We start from the raw sequence: 17,873 nt of genomic DNA, 5'->3' as shown, positions 1-17,873 counted from the left end.
TGAATAAAATCTGCAACAAGACTGACATGTGGCAAAAATACAGCCTGATCTAAAGCCAGACTTTCACATTAGATTTCTTTGTGCTGTGCATTTTAAGATGCTACTACTACAAATATATAAATATGAGGGTTTTCCATCACTAAATATGCTTGCAGGATAAAGGCTCGTGTGCAAATGTATGAAAGTACTTTGTAAATTATCCAAATGTTATTAAGACAACATCATAAAACTTCAGGACATATTTGCTGAGTTAGAAAATAAAATAGAATATTTATAACATTAATTTTGTATTAAGGAGTATTTAGACAATAAAAATAAGAAATAAAATTTAACTAATATCGTTCCTGTTCCAACACAGATCATTTTATGTTCTTTTCTCAGTGAACAGAATACTGCAGTTCTGCCTCTGAGAGTATTTCATGCTTCGTTAGGGCCAATAAAACACATGCCTTCTCTCTGACCATTTTAGTGGTGCTGCTGAGCAGCTGTTGCAGCTTGAAGTAACATCACCTGAACTTGGTAACAAGAGCTGCACACACTATTCTCTATGTGGTTAATAAATGCCTTGACTTATTGATACTAACATTCTCTCTTCCTATTAAAAATGTCTTCCTTGATGCATCTTGGAATTGTATTTTCTTTTCTCACAGCCAATTACAGCAGTGACTCATAGTCAGTTTCGTTATTGATTACTACAGTCAAGTCTTTTTACTCTTCTGTCACTTCCAATTTATGAGCACCATTTACAGAAGAATTCCTATCAACTGTATGACCTTGTGCTTCATAGTATAAGATTTCTGTCTGTTTCTGTTGCTGTAATTTCAAAGTCATCTAATTCTTAATGTTTGAAGTTTCACTCTCTTCAGTACTAGCAAATGCCTTACAAATTTCTGTCACTTTCCTGTCTGCTTCTTTGAAGAACTGAAACAAGATTAGCCAAACAATCCAAAGGAAGTCCATTAGTAAACACTCTCCACTCTGTTTCCTTTCCAACACAAAATAATGTGTCCTCTCACTTGTGTAGTCCATCACTTCCTAACTTTTCTTCTACTAATCCTCACTGTTTCTAACATATAATGTGGATTATTCTCAAATAAATGAAGTGTCTTAAGTCTTATTACAAAGAAACACCAGGCTTGCATGTCCCAATCTTGGAGGTCTCTTCCAACCTGGCTGATTCCATGAATATGCTTTGTAGGTTTCTGCTTTATTTTAATCCAATTTTCAGCGGTTTCAATATTAATCTTTTTACTTCTATGCTCATAATGTTGATGAGACCACAGTTCACCCTGCTGTCTCCTTCATAAATACAGGCACCATCCCAGTTACTTAATAAACATTTCTAAAAAATGCTGCCCTACATATACCAAGCTATTCTGTCTAAAGACAAAGCCACAAAAAAATTACCACTAGTACATTTCATCTTGCATTTTTAGAGAAAAATAATAATTTACTATATGATCTTAATAGTCTTAAGCAGTCACCTAATCCTATAAGCAGTTATAATCCTGAATAAAATGGTAATTTTAGTGTAACGATGCTTGCTCAGCAATTACTAGCAAATGCACATTAGTAAAATATGCCCTGTAGCATTAATATCCTATGAATGTGCTTGCCTCTATGTGCACAGTGTTGTAAAGTCACAACTTTACTTGTACTTGTGTTTCAAAAATACTTAGTTATTCTATAAGGGCCTGTTGGAATAAGATCAGCGTTTCTTGTGGACCTGTTACTGTTTAAACAGATAGACTAAAGAGACGCATCTAGACCATCTCAAACTTCAAAAGACATAATTTTTAAACCCCAAAAGTACAGCTTAAAAGAACATACATAGCTAGAGTTTCAGTCTTACTAGTTTACTCTGTCTTGTAAATTGTGTTTCACTAGTAACTTCTTCAGGTTTTAGATTCAATCCTATTATGACTGTTGTTATGAATTTCATTTCAGAGGCACTGGGATCACAGAGTCAGCATACCAGAACAAAGAAAAACTTAGAAACCAAATTTCGACTCTATACAGATACAACTGAAGAAGGCTGTCAGATTTTTTTAAATCAGTTGGAGACTCTTGACAAATGCAATTTCAATGTCTCACTTCCTCTGGTGATGATAGTCCATGGCTGGTCGGTATGAACTCACATTTTATTTTTAATTCAAACTGCATTTCATTTGATATATTTTCCTTCCCATTATGCTAGTACTATAAGTAACTTCAAAAGAAAGCTTGTGATTACAAAGACGGTGGATATCTCTGGTAGCAGTCATGGCTAGAAACAATACAAAGTGGATATGCCTCACTAAGATTCTGAAATAATAGTCTATAAGCAATTTTTCATATGAGAGTCCCATGCCAATAACTAGATTCAGCCCTGCTTAATTTAAAGCCAGCAGATTTCAAACTAGGAACCGATTTAACATACTACGCCTCCGGAGAACTGAATACCAATTTAATTTCTCTGGTATGTCCACTGCCAGGTATTTACATACTTCTTGGAAAGAAGTGCACACAAACTCCCCACATCATTCTCACTGACCTTTAAAGATATCACCTTTATCATCTTTAAAGATAACTTCTCTATAAGCAACACCTTCAACTGAAAATGAAGCCTTGAACATCAATAAATTATAACTGAACTGCTTCTATTTAAAACATAAAAAAAAAAGGCAGGATAAGAAATAATGTAATTTTAACAGGTCTTTGATTCTAATAGAACCAATGTCACAGAATCACAGAACATATCTGGTTGGAAGATGCCTCAAAGATGATCCAGTTGAGCCTTCAACTCAGCACTGAAGGTTGAACACTAAACCATGTCCCTAAGCATCAGGTCCACATGATGCTTAAACACCTCCAGGGACAGCAACTCCACCACTGCTCTGGGCAGACTGTTCCAATATTTGAGAACTCTCTCTATGAAGAAATATTTCCTAACATCCAGCCTCAACCTCCCCTGGCCTAGCTTGAAACTGTTTTGTCTAGTCCTGTCACTTGATACCAAGGAGAAGAGTCTGGTCCCCGCCTCACTCCAACCTCCCTTCAGGTAGATGGAGAGAGCAATGAGATCTCCCCTAAGCCTCCTCCTCTCCAACTGAACAACCCAAGCTCCCTATGCTACTCATAGGCCATGTGCTCCAGGCCCTTCATGAATGTTGTTGCCCCTCTCCGGACATGCTCCAGCACCTCAATGTCCTTTTTGCAGCGAGGGACCCAGAACTGAATGCAGTACTCAAGGTGTGGCCTCACCAATGCTGAGTACAGGGGAGATGATCACCTCCCTGTTCCTGCTGGCCACAGTGCTTCTAATACAAGCCAGGATGCTACTGGCTTTCTTGGCCACCTGGGCACACTGCTGACTCATGTTTAGTCAACTGTCAACAAACCAGGTCCCTCTCCAAGTAGCAGCTTTCCTACCACACATTCCCAGGTTTATAGCTTACCATGGTGGTGTTGTGACCCAGCTGCAGGACCTGGCACTTGGCCTTGTTGAACTTCATGCAATTAGCCTTGGCCCATCAGTTTAACCTGTCTAGATCCTGCTGTAAAGCTTCCCTACCCTCCAGCAGATCGACGCAGCCACCCACCTGAGTGTCATCTGCAAACTTACTGAGGATGCACTCAATTGCCTCATCCAAGTAATTGATAAAACTATTAAAAAGGTAAATGCCTCTGAACGAAATATTGCCCTAAATTACATTCATCAGTCCTCCCAAATAAGATTTTGCTCAAAGACAAACCATGGACACGAGGATGCCACCACTGAAACTCATCATCCATATTAACATAATTTGCAGAGGTGTTGGGTTCTTAAATGAATATGTATAGAAACCCCAAAGAGAAACTCCCACCAGAAGAGATAAGGATGCAGTATCAACTCAGGCAATGTGTGCAACTAGAGCAACAATTAGATCTGATATATTAAATAACAGCTCTGGTCCACCAAATAATAAGCAGTCTTTGACGCTAGTAAAGGAATCGTGATCAGATCCTTAAGAAAGAAAGGTCAAAAAACCCCAGATCTCAAAAAGGAATGGCTACAGAAGGTAAAAACCCACTGGTCTGCAATCCAGCTTCTCTCTTTCTCCAAGACTTTCAGCTTAAATTTACAGGAGCAGCAGCAGCTCCCAAGCGAAATCAGAGATTTTCTGGGCACTTCTGTCTTTCTTCTTAATCAGCAATACTAGCATCAGTGGAGGTATTTAGGGACATCACTGATTAAGTGTTCATATTACAAGACATTGATTCTTAGTTTTCTTGCCCCCACAAAAGCTCTCAACACTGAATTATGCTGAACCCCCCAAAATCTATCTGTTTGCATTAAGTCCTCATTTTTTGGTGTTTGGGTTTTGCCTGTTTGTTTGTCAGGGTGTTTTGGTTGTTATTTGTTTCCTTGAGCTTCTTACAAAAAATATTTGGCAGTCAGCTCTTCTTTAAGAAACCTTTTTTGCTTGTTCTTTAATGAAACAGGTGGATGGGGTGCTAGAAGGTTGGATTTGGAAAATGGCAGCAGCTCTGAAGTCTCAGCATAAACAAATTAATGTGATCATTGCAGACTGGCTTACATCTGCACACCAGCACTATCCCATTGCTGTACGGAATACACGCTACATAGGACAGGAGATAGCAGGCTTCCTGGAATGGCTGGAGGTAAGAAGTTTAGTTTTTCAATTAGCACGTGTGTGGACAGCTGACAGAGTCCCACGCTTTGAAAGCATGCACACATTACAATTTGCAAGCTGTTAAGTAAAATGATTGTGTTGTCTATGCTAATCTCTGCTTTTAATGCAGAATTCAAGCATGACATTGTTTTTGATTTTTCCCTCCATTCTCAAAAAAAACCCCAAACAACAACAACAACAAAAACTAAAATAATGGCTTAGAGATCCAAACTGTAAAAGGAAACCTTATAAGAGGACAGACGTGCCTCACACAAAACAGATGACATGAAGGCAACAGTGAGTACAGAAGCACACTAATGCAGTGACTGCTTATCAGAACTCCTGCCACATAGGGAGCAGTGGTCATGGCTGCATTGAAAAAGCTGCAGACAAGTCTGCAAGGCATCATTGGTCCCCAGCACTAAGAACAGGCAAAAAGCAAATATTAGAATGAGATTGCTCATACAAACCAGGCATCCTAGGCAACTCTTATTTAATTTATCTGCAGTACTAATTTAAGGTACCTAACCTGAAGTAAAATTATACTTCTTTATCTCATAATTAATTTTTAAATAATTTTAAGTGCAGTGATGTTTAAGGTAAAAGGGAAACACAATGCAAAGCTGAAAGATTTGTACCAAGTACCACTGAAGGGCTAAGCTGCCTTCAACAGGAAGGGTTGGGCTAGAAGGCAGAAAAGCCAGCCACTGTTTCTCATTGTGACATTACAAGAAACCGCAGCTCTTGGTCAAATGTAGTTTAAGGTGACAGAACCTGAAGTTGTATTTTGAATCTGTTTAATTATTGAATGAATCAAACGGTGGACTTTGTTCACTTCCCAGGAGGACATACCACGTCAACAGTCTGTGATTTCTCTAATGCCAGCAAACAAAATGAGGCTTGAATAAATTACTCCTTGTTTCAGCATTCTAGATTCTCTTCTACCTTATGATATGCTCCAGGATTTAAATATACCATGAATTTTCACATTCAAATGAGCCCTTTCAAGCAGTAAACCTTCCTTCTGCTGAAAAGCCTCCTTTTGACATGTAACAGTTAAAGCCCCCTTCATTCCAACTCCCAGAACTAGTTTTACCTCATATTCACAAAAGAAAAGCATCAAGATTGCAAAGTCACTTCACTGGAACAGACAATACGCACAATGAAATTAAAACAGAAGTTTGCCTTTCCTGCAAGCAAAACATGACACATTTTTCTTTACAAGTCAGAAAAGTTTTGAGCTTTGCAAGTTGAATTAAATGCTTAAATCTAGATAGTATTGATTAGGCAGAAAGAAGGGCCTGAGGCCAATTCTGCCTCAATACATTTGTTTCAGATCAGACGCACAGTTCTGTACAAATCAGCCCAGAAATGTCATAGCTGCAGCACTTGGCAAGCCTGATCAGGGGTTTGATACTTTGGCTTCTAATTTGGCTTGTGTTAGCATGTCAGGAAAAACAAAGGCAAGACATTCTCTACAAAGGATTGTTTTACTGTGAAGTTAAGGGTAGACACCCACTTTTAGCCACAGGAAATCCAAATGCTGCAGAATAAAGGCAATGCACACTTGCACTGCTTGCAATAGCAACAAAAGTCCTGCTGTCTGTGTAGATAGTTTTCCTGAATGTTAACAACTAAGTAGTGGTTCCCCATGTGTGGCATTTTCTTTCTGCATGAGAAGGAACCAAAGAATAACACTCACCCAGTGAATAAATTCAGTGCACGATCTATGAATCTCATTTGACCTCCCCTCCATCATCAATATACAAGTTTCTTGTGTTGCAATTCACTGAAATATCTGCTACAAGCTAGGAACACAATGTTTACTTCCCACATTTTCTACATTTAAATCGAGTTGCTGCTGTCTTCCAGGAGTCCATTCAATTTTCCAGAAGCAATGCTCATCTAATTGGGTACAGCCTAGGAGCTCACGTTTCAGGATTTGCTGGAAGCTTTATCAGTGGTACAAAGAAGATTGGAAGAATTACAGGTAAAAGACTTAGAACTTTAAGAAATATGAGAGGCAACTGATTTAAGTTGCAGAGGTATTTGACGTGCCATATGGTGTACCAGTATTTAGCTTCTGATTACCAATATTTGTTTAGAAGTTTCATCCCTTTGGCTCAGAAATCACATGTTAGAAAATTTAACGCAAACACTTTAAAAAATAAAGTGTCACAGTATTTCTAACCTTGGTATTTCCTAGCTCAGTCCAAATTACAACATACAGAATATGCAAGAGTGAAGATTACACATCACAGACCAAGGATACAAGTAACATGTTGCTTGAAATTATCTTATATCCATTCCCAATAACACTTTAAACTAAATGTTAGCCACTAACAATGGTGTACTCTCTGATGGATTAAAATCTGTCTGGATGGACTGGCACAAAGAGTTGTGATAAATGGAGGTAAATCCAGCTAGTGGCCAATAACAAGCTGTGTCCCCAGGGCTTCGTACTGCGGCCAATTCTTTTTAGTACCTTTACTAATGATTTGGATGAAGGGATGAGGTGCACCATTGGCAAGTTTTCAGATATGACTACACCAAATGGGAACATTGATCTGCTTGGGGGTAGGAAGACTTAGACAGGTTATATCAATGGGCTGAGGTCAACAGAATGAGGTTTAACAAGACAAAGAGCTGGGTCCTGCACTTTGGTCACAACAACCCTAAGCAATGCTACAGGTTCGGGGAAGAGTGGCTGGAAAGCAGCCCAGTGGAAAAGCATTTGGGGATGCAGGTGGATGACTGGTTGAGTGTGGGCTAGCAGTGTGCCTGGGTGACCAAGAGGGCCAACACCATCCTGGCCTATATAAAAAACAGTGTGTCCAATAGGACTAAGGAAGTAATTGTGCCCCTGTACTCAGCCCTGGTGAGGCCACAGCTTGAGTACTGTGTTCAATTCTGGGTGTGACAGATTAGGCAGTCCTGGAGCATGTCCAGAGAAGAGCAATGAGGCTGGTGAGGAATCTAGATGTCACATCACTTGAGGAGCAACCGAGGGAGCTGGAGGTGCTTAGTCTGGAGATGAAAAGGTTAAGGGAATATTTTATTGCTCTTACAACTAGAGGCTGTTGGTCTCTCCTCCCAAGTAACTAGTACAAGAGGAAATGGATTTAAGGTGTGCTGGGGAGGTTTAGATTGGACATTAGGAAAAAAACTTCTTTACTGAGAGTGGTGAGGCATTGGAACAGGCTGCCCAGGGAGGTGGTGGAGTCACCATCCTTGGAGGTGTTCAAGAAGCGCATAGATGTGGCACTTAAGGATAATGGCCATGGTAGCTGGGTTACGGTTGGACTCAATCCTAAAGGTCTTTTCCAACCTTAATGATTCTTTGATCACTGTCTTGAACCAAAGCTATTCAAACACACTGTTGTTCCCTGACAGTCACTCATTTTACAAAGAAAATTACCATAAGCAAATTGTGTAACTATATTTGAGTTTTCATTTGTGGTACATTGTAAAGCTTAATTCAATTCATTGTATGATTAAAGTTTCAGGCCCCAAATGTGGGATAAAAGTCAGCTTTGTTGTGGGACTGATATCTTCTAAAGGCCTCTGAAACTCATGACCTCTAGAGTATGAAAGAGCAAAGTTATGTAACCATCCCTGAAGTGACAAAGCAGTAGTGAGCATCGTTTGTCTATAACAAACACATCTATCTCTGGATCTGTGTCCTTGTGCATGTAGCAGTTACTGTTTATTCAGCGCCTGTGTTTACTTATCCTTTTGGTGTGACCACATAACCTCTGCAGGACAAGTGTTCCTTCTACCAGTGAAAGACCTTGCAAGGTACCCGGACTGTTTGTTTTAAAATATTTATTACAGGCTTTTCTCATAACAGTAAAAGAGTGGCCCACCCACACTGATCACAATGGACTATCTGAATTTATTGTAGGCCTTGACCCTGCTGGTCCCTTGTTTGAGGGAATGTCACCAACAGACCGTTTATCTCCAGATGATGCAAACTTCGTAGATGCAATTCATACATTCACTAAACAGCACATGGGTCTCAGTGTTGGCATCAAGCAACCTGTAGCTCATTTTGACTTTTATCCCAACGGAGGAACCTTTCAGCCCGGCTGTCACATCTTACACGTGTATAACCACATTGCACAATACGGAATTACTGGTAAGAACCAATGGCACAAAATGGAAAGCAGCACTGTAGGGTGCAGTGACCATACCTCTAGGAAACTCTGCATATCTTTGTGTCTTAAGTAGCATTTTATGGGAGTATTTATAACTGTTATATGCTAGGAAATTTCTTTTCTAGAAATTCATTATCTGTTTTTTACATGGATTGAGTTCAAAATGTTCTTACTGACTCCAGTAAGAAATCTGGCTGTCCACCACTTCCGAAAATGAGGTCAGGAGATGCTGTCAAGCACTTCTGAATAATTTCAAAGGTATATGGTTTAGCAGTAGAGGAAATGAGAACTTATTCTAATTAAGCCAGACTCAATGTGCAATTATTTCAAATTAAATGAAAAACAGAGCTGTACTACTCACCTCCTTAATTCACCTTTTCTCAACTCTCCATCCTTCAGCTGCGCAGTTGATGCTCTCTCTAGAATCTGCTTGCCAATATTCCAGTCTAGGTTTTATATATAGAAGCTTATTTCCAATGTACCTAAATGTAAATGTAAAAGAAACTGATGCAGTATAAGGTACTGATGCACATTAACAAACAAAACTGTTCAGTGAAATACCCCAAGAGCATTGTTCACTCAGCATGCTGCATTACAAAAATATTTCTCAACTACCATCACACTATCTGAAAGCAGGCCTTACTTGTTAGCAGGTATTTCATGACAAATATAAACCCAAGCCTCTGCTAGAAAGCTCCTCAGTGAAGATATAAAAAAAAACTAGTCCATCCTGATATATTCCTGTTACACAGAATAAGGTAACTTTTGAATTTGATAATGCTTACAGAAGAAGAAAATAAAAAGGCATTTTTGGTAAAAGTAGATCTATGTAGTTATTAAATATTAATATATTTAATATACTTTTTGCTCCTTCTCCCAGTAGTAGCTGCAAGTAAAATTCAGTCCAGAACGGGAGTTTGTCACTCTGATAGGAACAATTTACGACATTATTGCATAAGCACCCGAAAGAAAACTGTGTTCAACCAGTCAGAATGAAACTTATCTTTAATGTGGCAAGATCTGAAATACTGCACACAGCCTCATATTGTGTTTCACACTGACCAAAACAGCCAGGACAATAAAATCCAGATCCCTATTGACAGTCCTATAGTCATGCTTAGAGAAGTTTAAGCAGCAAATTACTGAATTTTATTGTCATGTTCGTTCAGACAAACTACTTCTGCATTATCCCAGAAATAAAACCGCTACAGTAAATGAGGCAAAATCACAATGTTTTAGTGGTAAAGAGGAAGGTGGTTAAAATAACATATTTACAAATGTTTAGTGTGTCCTTTCGCAGTTGGAATGGTAAAGAGGAACAATGGCATGAAAATTTTTGTTTGCATTATTTTTAAGGCATCACTCAAACCGTGAAATGCGCCCATGAGAGGTCAGTTCACCTGTTCATTGACTCTTTGCTTCACAATGATAAACAAAGCACAGCATACTGGTGTAACGACATCAACACTTTTGACAAAGGAATGTGCCTCAGCTGTAGGAAGAATCGCTGCAACACACTGGGCTACAACATCAGAGAGGAAAGACTCCCAAAAAGCAGACGACTCTTTTTGAAAACAAGAGCACAGATGCCTTTCAAAGGTTTGTGGGAATATGTTAAGAGTCTCCAGATTAATCACAGAATGTCAGAATGAGCCTAATCTTTGTGATGCTATTTACTCATTTATGAAAGCTTATAAAATCTATATGAATAATCAATTTGCTCAGACAACTAAGAATCCCACTAGACTGTCTTGATGGCTTTTCATCAAGTTCCTGAAGTAATTTTCCTTCAGTCAAGTCAGGTCACCATCAGAACTGGGAAAGTGAACTGCTCTGAGGACAGTGTCCACTACCACCACACCTGGGCATAGAAATGCTATTCCTGTGTTGCATTCTCTGAACACAGAGACAGTTTCAGCTCATGTTGAAAGATCTGTGCTCTCTGGCTTTGACTTCAATTTGAAACACATTGTGTTTTTATGTTTGAAACTGGTTTTGCTTCAAACTGTCCTTGGTGCATATGCAGCTATCTTGTGCCCCAGACAATGGTCTCCCTTCATAAAAGCTCACAAGGCAGTAACTGTGGAAGTGTGTATACAAAGTCATCTTTGTAACACTCAAAAAAACCCACAAATGTTTGAGGATCATGTGAGAAGCCCACACACAAGATATTTGAGAAACTCAGCATTACACTTCACATTCATCTGCATCACCAGGAAATCTGCACCTTTTTCAAGTTAATAGCACTGTATTCTGTAGCATACAGTAATGCATTTCAAACCAAAAGCGTTTGCTACAAAGCAGTTCACACTTATGATAAAGCTCCAATGGGACCCTAAGACAGAATCACAGAACATTATGGATTGAAGGCCCCTCGAAAGATCATCAAGTCCAATCCCCTGCAAAGGCAGGATCACCTAATGTAGGTCATACAAGCATGCATCCAGGCAGACTCTGAATATCTCCAGGCACTGAATATTCAGAACCAGACACAATATTCCAGATGCGGCCTCACCTGGGCAGAGGGAGAAAAAAACATCTCTCGGCCTACTGACCACATCCCAGGATACCACTGGCCTTCTCGTCTGTGCCCCTGGGAGTTCGGTCTGTGTCATGGCCTTTCTCTTGACCACAGCTTTGGGCCAGGTTGAGAACATAGCTTGACCTGACCGTACGATTAACCATTCAAGCCTCCACGGTACACCCAGGCGACTCCCCCTTTGCTCTACCTTGCTTGGTGCGCATAGAATCCGCGTCCCGGGTGACGCTCACCGGCTGCCCGTAAGCTCGGTGGTCACTAAGCTCCCTCAGGGCCTCCTTCAAGGGGAGCGGTGTGAGCAGGGCGAGCCACGCTCAGCACGTTTGCGCCTCCCTCAGCGCAGGCGCCGAGGTGGGGGCTGGGCGGGTGTTGGGCCTACCCTCTTCCCGTGCCGCCTCAGCAGCCCGGCCCTCAGCTGCCAGCCCCTGAGCGCCAGCGAGCCGCCGCCTTGGCTGGGGCCGGGGCTGCAAAAGGCGCGAAGAGCGCTCGGCGCTTCGTGCCGCCATTCCCTTCCCACAGCGGACTTACCTGCACTGGAGCTCCTCTCCTCAGCCAGAGTTTTTAGATGAACGCGTCCACTTCTTTTCGTTAGAGAGAGCTGAACAAAAACCTAGGCTCTATCAGAACATGTATCAGCACAACCAAGTTTTTACACAGAGAAGAAAACGTTCTCGTCTGGTTTGCAGCAAAGAACTGGCCATTTTGTTTCCCCTCCCCTCAAGGGAGGACGCATTGTTCACTACATACAGCAACTATGAAACAGCAACAGAAAGATAGTTTTCCTAGTAAATATCTTCACTGGGAACACCTGAAGTTGGGGGGGGGGGGGGGGGGGGGAAATCGGTAAAAAGGAAAAAACCCATCCCAAAAACCAAACGAAAAATTTATCTGTGTATATACTTTAAAAGGTAACTGACTCCACCATACTGCAGAGGAATTCTCGCATCTAGTGAAGCCTTGAAGAGAGGAAGCAAGGAAAGTGTGTAACCTGACCCTGGTGCAAGGATAAATACAACGCCTCTAATTTTCCAAATACCAGGGTCGTGGTTAATGGAAATTACTTCTTTTGTTTGTTTTGGTTTTTTTAATTAAGAGTTAATAATCTACCAGCCTTGTTAAGAAGATGCCTGGCAGAATCATCAGAGTTTTAAACATTTAAATCTGTCTGGCAATATCTATGTGCCCATGACAAAACAAACCCTAACATCAGGTTTGGAGGGTTTTTTTTTTGCCCTTTTTTTGGTAATTTGCTAAATGTCAAACTGCTTATAACTGATGATTTCTTAGGCCTTCTTCATTCTGATAATATCCAGTTCAAAGACGTCCCTAAACGCTATTCTTCTAGATACCCACCAAACCTCAAAGTATTAATGGCATCTTTCTTATAGCAATATGTTTGAACAAGGGTCACATTGTTAATGGGTGCATGTTAAGCACAATGTCTCATTATGCATTCAAGGAAAGTTTGTGAGTCATCTCTTTTGGAGGGCAATTTTCTAGTCCATCAGAGAAAAAAGCCTGACTACATTGCATAAGGTCTTCAATCTGTGTAATAGATCTCTACTCGTGTCCAGTCATAAGAATTTGTCTGGTGATTGTTACAATTTCTGGCAAGATATCTATCTAAGCTTCAGAAAACTGGAAATATTTCCCATGGAAGAATATTTTATCCTGAATTAGCCTGGATTGTGTTTTTTTTCCCTCCTTTCAAACAGAGCAATAGTAACCCAAACCCTACAGGATTACAGCAGCCCAGCAATAATCAGAAAATACCACAATTTCAATAGATTTGTTTAAAAAATAAAATATGAATTATCAATCAAGCTTCTGCTCTTAAAGGCAAAACTCTTTTCCCTGAGAAATCTAATGCTTCTTTGAGCATTAATTTCATCACTTTGAAAATTCTTCCTTTCTACAGTCTATCATTATCAGTTCAAGATCCACTTCATCAATGAAATTGAAGGAAAACAGATAGACCCAACTTTCACCATGTCGCTGACAGGCACTAAGGAGGATGCTAAAAACCTGCCCATCACACTGTGAGTATTGATATTACAAGTCATTGTACAGGTGAGAAACAAAGTGCCAATTTATATTAGTGATCATGTATATCATCACACTATGACTGAAATCATTTAGCACAGCTAAATCTCCACCCATAATCCCTTAAAATCTCAAACTGTTACAATGCTTCTACCATTTTTTGCAAGAAAAAACTCTGTAAAACAAACTTAGTGCTCTTAGAAGTTTCCATGAAGTATCCTGTCCACTTACCTTGGGTCCCTGTAGTGGTCTGCACAGGGAAGTCCAATTAATTAAAACACAAATAATGAGCTGTAATTTAAGGTAAAGAACTCCAGGTATTTCTCATGATGGACAAAGCCAATAGTGTGTGTCAGCATTTGGTCTAGCATACAAAAGACATAACATAGATGCTACTATAGGATGCCTTTTCCTTTGCTATTAGAAACTACTACTGCTTCTCTAGCTGTTCAGGCTTCTCCCACTTCTGCTTTTTTTCTAGCATGATGTCCTATTTCACCACTTTATGCACCTGGAGGAAGAATATCCTAGAGACAGCAATGTGCCCTCTTAGAGAACAAAGAGAAAATACAATTTGTTGTTTGGTTTTAAGAAGAAGAGAAACTATTTATTTTTCCACTTCAATTTATCACTAGAGCAGTATTATTTTGGTTTTGTTTTCTGCAGAGTTGAAGGTGTTAATGGGAATAAAACCTACTCTTTTCTCATCACTCTGGACACTGACATTGGTGAGCTAATAATGATCAAGTTCAAATGGGAAGGAACTGCAGTTTGGGAAAATATCTGGGACACAGTTCAAACCATAATACCATGGACAAAAGGCACTCGTCGACCAGGACTTGTAGTGAAGACAATAAGAGTGAAAGCAGGAGAAACACAGCAGAAGTAAGTGTAATGAAAACACAAAGTTTTCTCTAGTAACATCGCAGATGCTTGGCACACAGGTTATTCTAGTTCAAATAGAAGCCTCTGAGCCCCAGCACTCATGCAAAAGGTGAATTTATACATGTACAACTTCCGCCTTTCCTCCCTCCCCCTCAGATCAGACTGCATGTTTTTTTAAGTGACTTAAAGAATTACTTTGTTCTCAGGTCAGAAATGAATAGTAGGAAATGTTCTGGCTCATCACTGCCATTAATCTGAATTAAAGGCACAATAACTTCAGGTGACAATTTTGTTAATACTTGGGAATAGAAGACAGAAGCACACAGACTCAAGAAACAACTTTAACAGGTTCTGCAATGTAATTTTTATGCATAATGAATGACAATAACTGATAACAGTTTCTGACTTGTTTTTAAAAAGTGATTATCTCATTCCATAATGACTACATGAAATTTCACACACAAAAATAAAGATACTATATAATATTGACTCCAACATTAAGGCCATGAAGAATTTGATTTACTACTTACAAAAAGCCAAATGCTAATTATTTGACTTTTAATATCTACTTCATAGAGGAACTCAGCATTACCATTCTTGAAAGTACTCATTAGAAGGACCACATACAGAACTGTGTAGTCATCTTAGTATTCCTTGAAGATAAGGGGCTTTATCATAAAATTCCCTTATTTTTGACTCATTCATGATTCAGTCTAGTGTGTGATAGTTGATAATGAATCACTATGCTGTGTAGGCTGCATAAAAGGTTCCTGGAGTGATAAATTGTGGAAACAAGGTTTCAACTATGGACATTTTGTTTATCCACTACAGAAATTTCAACGTGAATGGTTCTGAAAAACAAAAAGACTACCTATACTTCTGCATACCACAATTTCACTGCTATCTGATAGCAATTTCTGCATTCTGGTTGTGCATTTTTAACTAGTATGAACTCAGAGATCTGAATTTTGTCAGCTGAACAATCAAGTAGCATAGAGAGCAGTTTTTGGAAGAAAATTAAAATTGTGAATGCAAACTGAAGTCTGTGTTTGGAGGCTATGGGTGTGTTTTTCTAGCTGTTTGGGTTTTCTTTGTGTATGATGCGTGTTAGCTTTTTGTTTGTTTGTATTTTTCGTTTGTTTTCTTTGGTTTTGTTTGTTTGTTTCTGTGTGTGTGTGACTGGGTATTCTTGTTTTTTCCCTGCTGATTTCTTTGGAACTAGATCAGCAAGTCTGAGTAGCTCTTTTCTCTACACACTGCAACACTAACGCTTTTGAAATTGTTCATTCACACACAGAAATTTCAACCAGATGAAATAACTAAATTGTAATAATTCCCACTGCTTTAATCCTTCGAGAAATTTTACCTGAGCAGTTTAAGATTCAAGAGAGAAGCATGTCTTACCTTTTAATTGTGGTTCAGTCTTAGAAAGTGATTTTTCCTTGCTACAGTTTCTTTCTCACCAGCATAACTACTCCAGACTTTCTGTAGAACAACACTTAACTGACAGAGCTGCATTTCCTTGATACTGACACAAAAGACAAATGAGACAAGATATTTTCATAAAACTGTTTGTGTGTGCTGGGAGACAAAGGAGGAATCAAGTTTTTCTGGGTTTTGTCCCCCTGAAAACACTTATTTTCAGTATTTTCCTCTCCTAACCCAGCACTTGGTGCATGCTCCTGCCATAACAAACAACCAACATTTCTATAACATCTGTTTTAAAAGTGATGACCCCAAATCCACATTGATCTAGCTGCCAAAGCAAATTAAATAATATTATTTAAATACAGATTTCTGTAACTTGAAATAAAAATATGAAGGCTGTGAAAAGATTGGTGTACTTATTTTTGGAGCCAGAAAGCTCCTGTCCAGTACAGGACAGGAGTTAATACAGGCACAATACAGAGTTAATAACATGGCACAAGTCAATTACTATTGATGTACTACTTAAAAAAAATTGTCTAGGAATTGGTAACTGAAGTGGGTTGTTTCACTCACAAAAAATTATGCTGGTATTCTCAGGTGCATAATGCTTTTCATTTTTTTTGCTGCAAGCAGAAGTGAGATTTTGGGTCAGGAACTTCAATGGATTGCCATTATGTGCTGAGTTTTGTTCTGTGCAGTCTAGGCTTGTCATGGGAATGGAAATTACATGTTACCATTGAAATACTGTATTAATGCTTGAGGGGGGAATGAAAGAATATTACTTCAAATATTGCAATCAAAGAAGTAGCAATTTTGGAAATTCAACATTAGAAAAAGATAGTAAACAAAGATTTGTTTTGAGTTGTCTTATGCTTGCTCAAGCACTGGAATGAACAAATCTTTTCCTTACATTTTGTGATATTTACATATATGATAATTTTTTCTTAGATTATCTGACAAAGATAGGCAACACTGTAAATTTTAAAAGTAGTTAATAAACAACTATAGCAAGCAATAAAATACTGGATTCCAACCTATTTGAATTCCAAATATGAAATACGTTTCTGTAGCACATGCAGTTGCTGAAATTGTTGGCACTCTACACAACTCATTATTAGCGACCTCATAGCTAAATATTAGTGGTCCAACTAAGCACTAGCAGGCCAAATGAAACAGTCCTGCTAATAACAATGACAATTGAAACACAGAAAATGGCCATTATGAATACAAAGACCAAATCACTGTGAGGGTATGTTATGGAGACCGGCATGCTGTGTATGGTACCACAAAGAGATGGAGGCGTTAATACACTCAGTAATAGGGAGATTCAGTGTATCTAGAAAGCAGTTTTATGTAAATAGTAACATTATTTGTATTTTTTCTTTCTAGAATGACATTTTGTTCTCAAAGCATTGACAACCTTCACCTTCACCCAGCCCAAGAAAAAACATTTGTGAGATGTGAAGATCGCTTTCTGAGACAAACCAGAAAATGAGCAAGAACAAAACCCCTAACTACTCAGCAAAACATATTCTAGTACAACATGTTAAAAAATGCACAATCACATGAAATGAAAATATTCCCATAGAAAAATACATGTATCTATCTTGTGATGCAATGGTAAGGTGAAAAATGGTTTTGTTTATTTACAAGTCTACTCTCAAAGTGATCAATGAGCAGTTTTCATCAATGGCAACTGTACATTTCATAAAGTTTAATTTCTAACAAGCAGGTATTTCTAAATAAAAATACTATTTGAAAGAATCATTGTCATAATCCTTTGAAAATTTTGATTTTGTTAGATTTAGAGGAAAGAAAAAAGCCTCATTTTCCATTAAATGCTTTAAAACATTACTAGTGACTAGTATTAGTTAAAATTTCCTAACTTACTTCCTAATGGAGAGTTAAATAATTCACAGAAGAACTGATTGCAAAGCAACACTGTTAACCAGGTGTTTCAACTTTATTACAATTGAAAACTAACATGCACCTGAACCCACAGAATGCCAGAGCTATCTGTCATAACCATATTACAGGCCAAATAACTGTATCACCCAAAAATGCTATACTAAGCTTTATCCTGTTGAAAACTGCTTTGCTGTTCAATTATTTTAAAGGTACTGATGTAAATCACTAGTAATTCAATTGTTTAAATGATGCTTAGTA

At 38.8% G+C, this 17,873-nt stretch overlaps 1 protein-coding gene and 1 long non-coding RNA gene across 2 annotated transcripts in view; one reads left to right on the top strand and one right to left on the bottom strand.

Moving 5' to 3' along the window:
- The window catches only part of LOC135182918 (uncharacterized), a 45,439-nt gene extending 33,835 nt beyond the window's left edge, over positions 1–11,604 (bottom strand). Inside the window, exons 1-2 of the long non-coding RNA XR_010305350.1 lie at positions 11,542–11,604; positions 9,174–9,294 (exon numbers count right to left, since the gene is read on the bottom strand). This is a non-coding gene — a long non-coding RNA (uncharacterized LOC135182918). The remainder of the gene's footprint in view (positions 1–9,173; positions 9,295–11,541) is intronic.
- On the top strand, positions 1,920–17,434 carry LIPC (lipase C, hepatic type). The gene is made up of 8 exons (XM_064157519.1): positions 1,920–2,126; positions 4,465–4,644; positions 6,528–6,645; positions 8,560–8,793; positions 10,169–10,411; positions 13,270–13,390; positions 14,061–14,279; positions 17,097–17,434. The coding sequence occupies exons 1-8, from the start codon at positions 1,920–1,922 to the stop codon at positions 17,200–17,202; spliced, it is 1,428 nt and encodes a 475-aa protein (XP_064013589.1). The 3' UTR covers positions 17,203–17,434.
- The last annotated feature ends 439 nt before the right edge of the window (positions 17,435–17,873 follow it).

The sequence above is a fragment of the Pogoniulus pusillus genome, chromosome 17 (genome assembly GCF_015220805.1).
Source record: "Pogoniulus pusillus isolate bPogPus1 chromosome 17, bPogPus1.pri, whole genome shotgun sequence".
NCBI classification, from domain to species: domain Eukaryota; kingdom Metazoa; phylum Chordata; class Aves; order Piciformes; family Lybiidae; genus Pogoniulus; species Pogoniulus pusillus.
The sequence above is the reverse complement of the archived record's forward strand: the minus strand, read 5'-3'. Positions and strand labels throughout refer to the sequence as shown.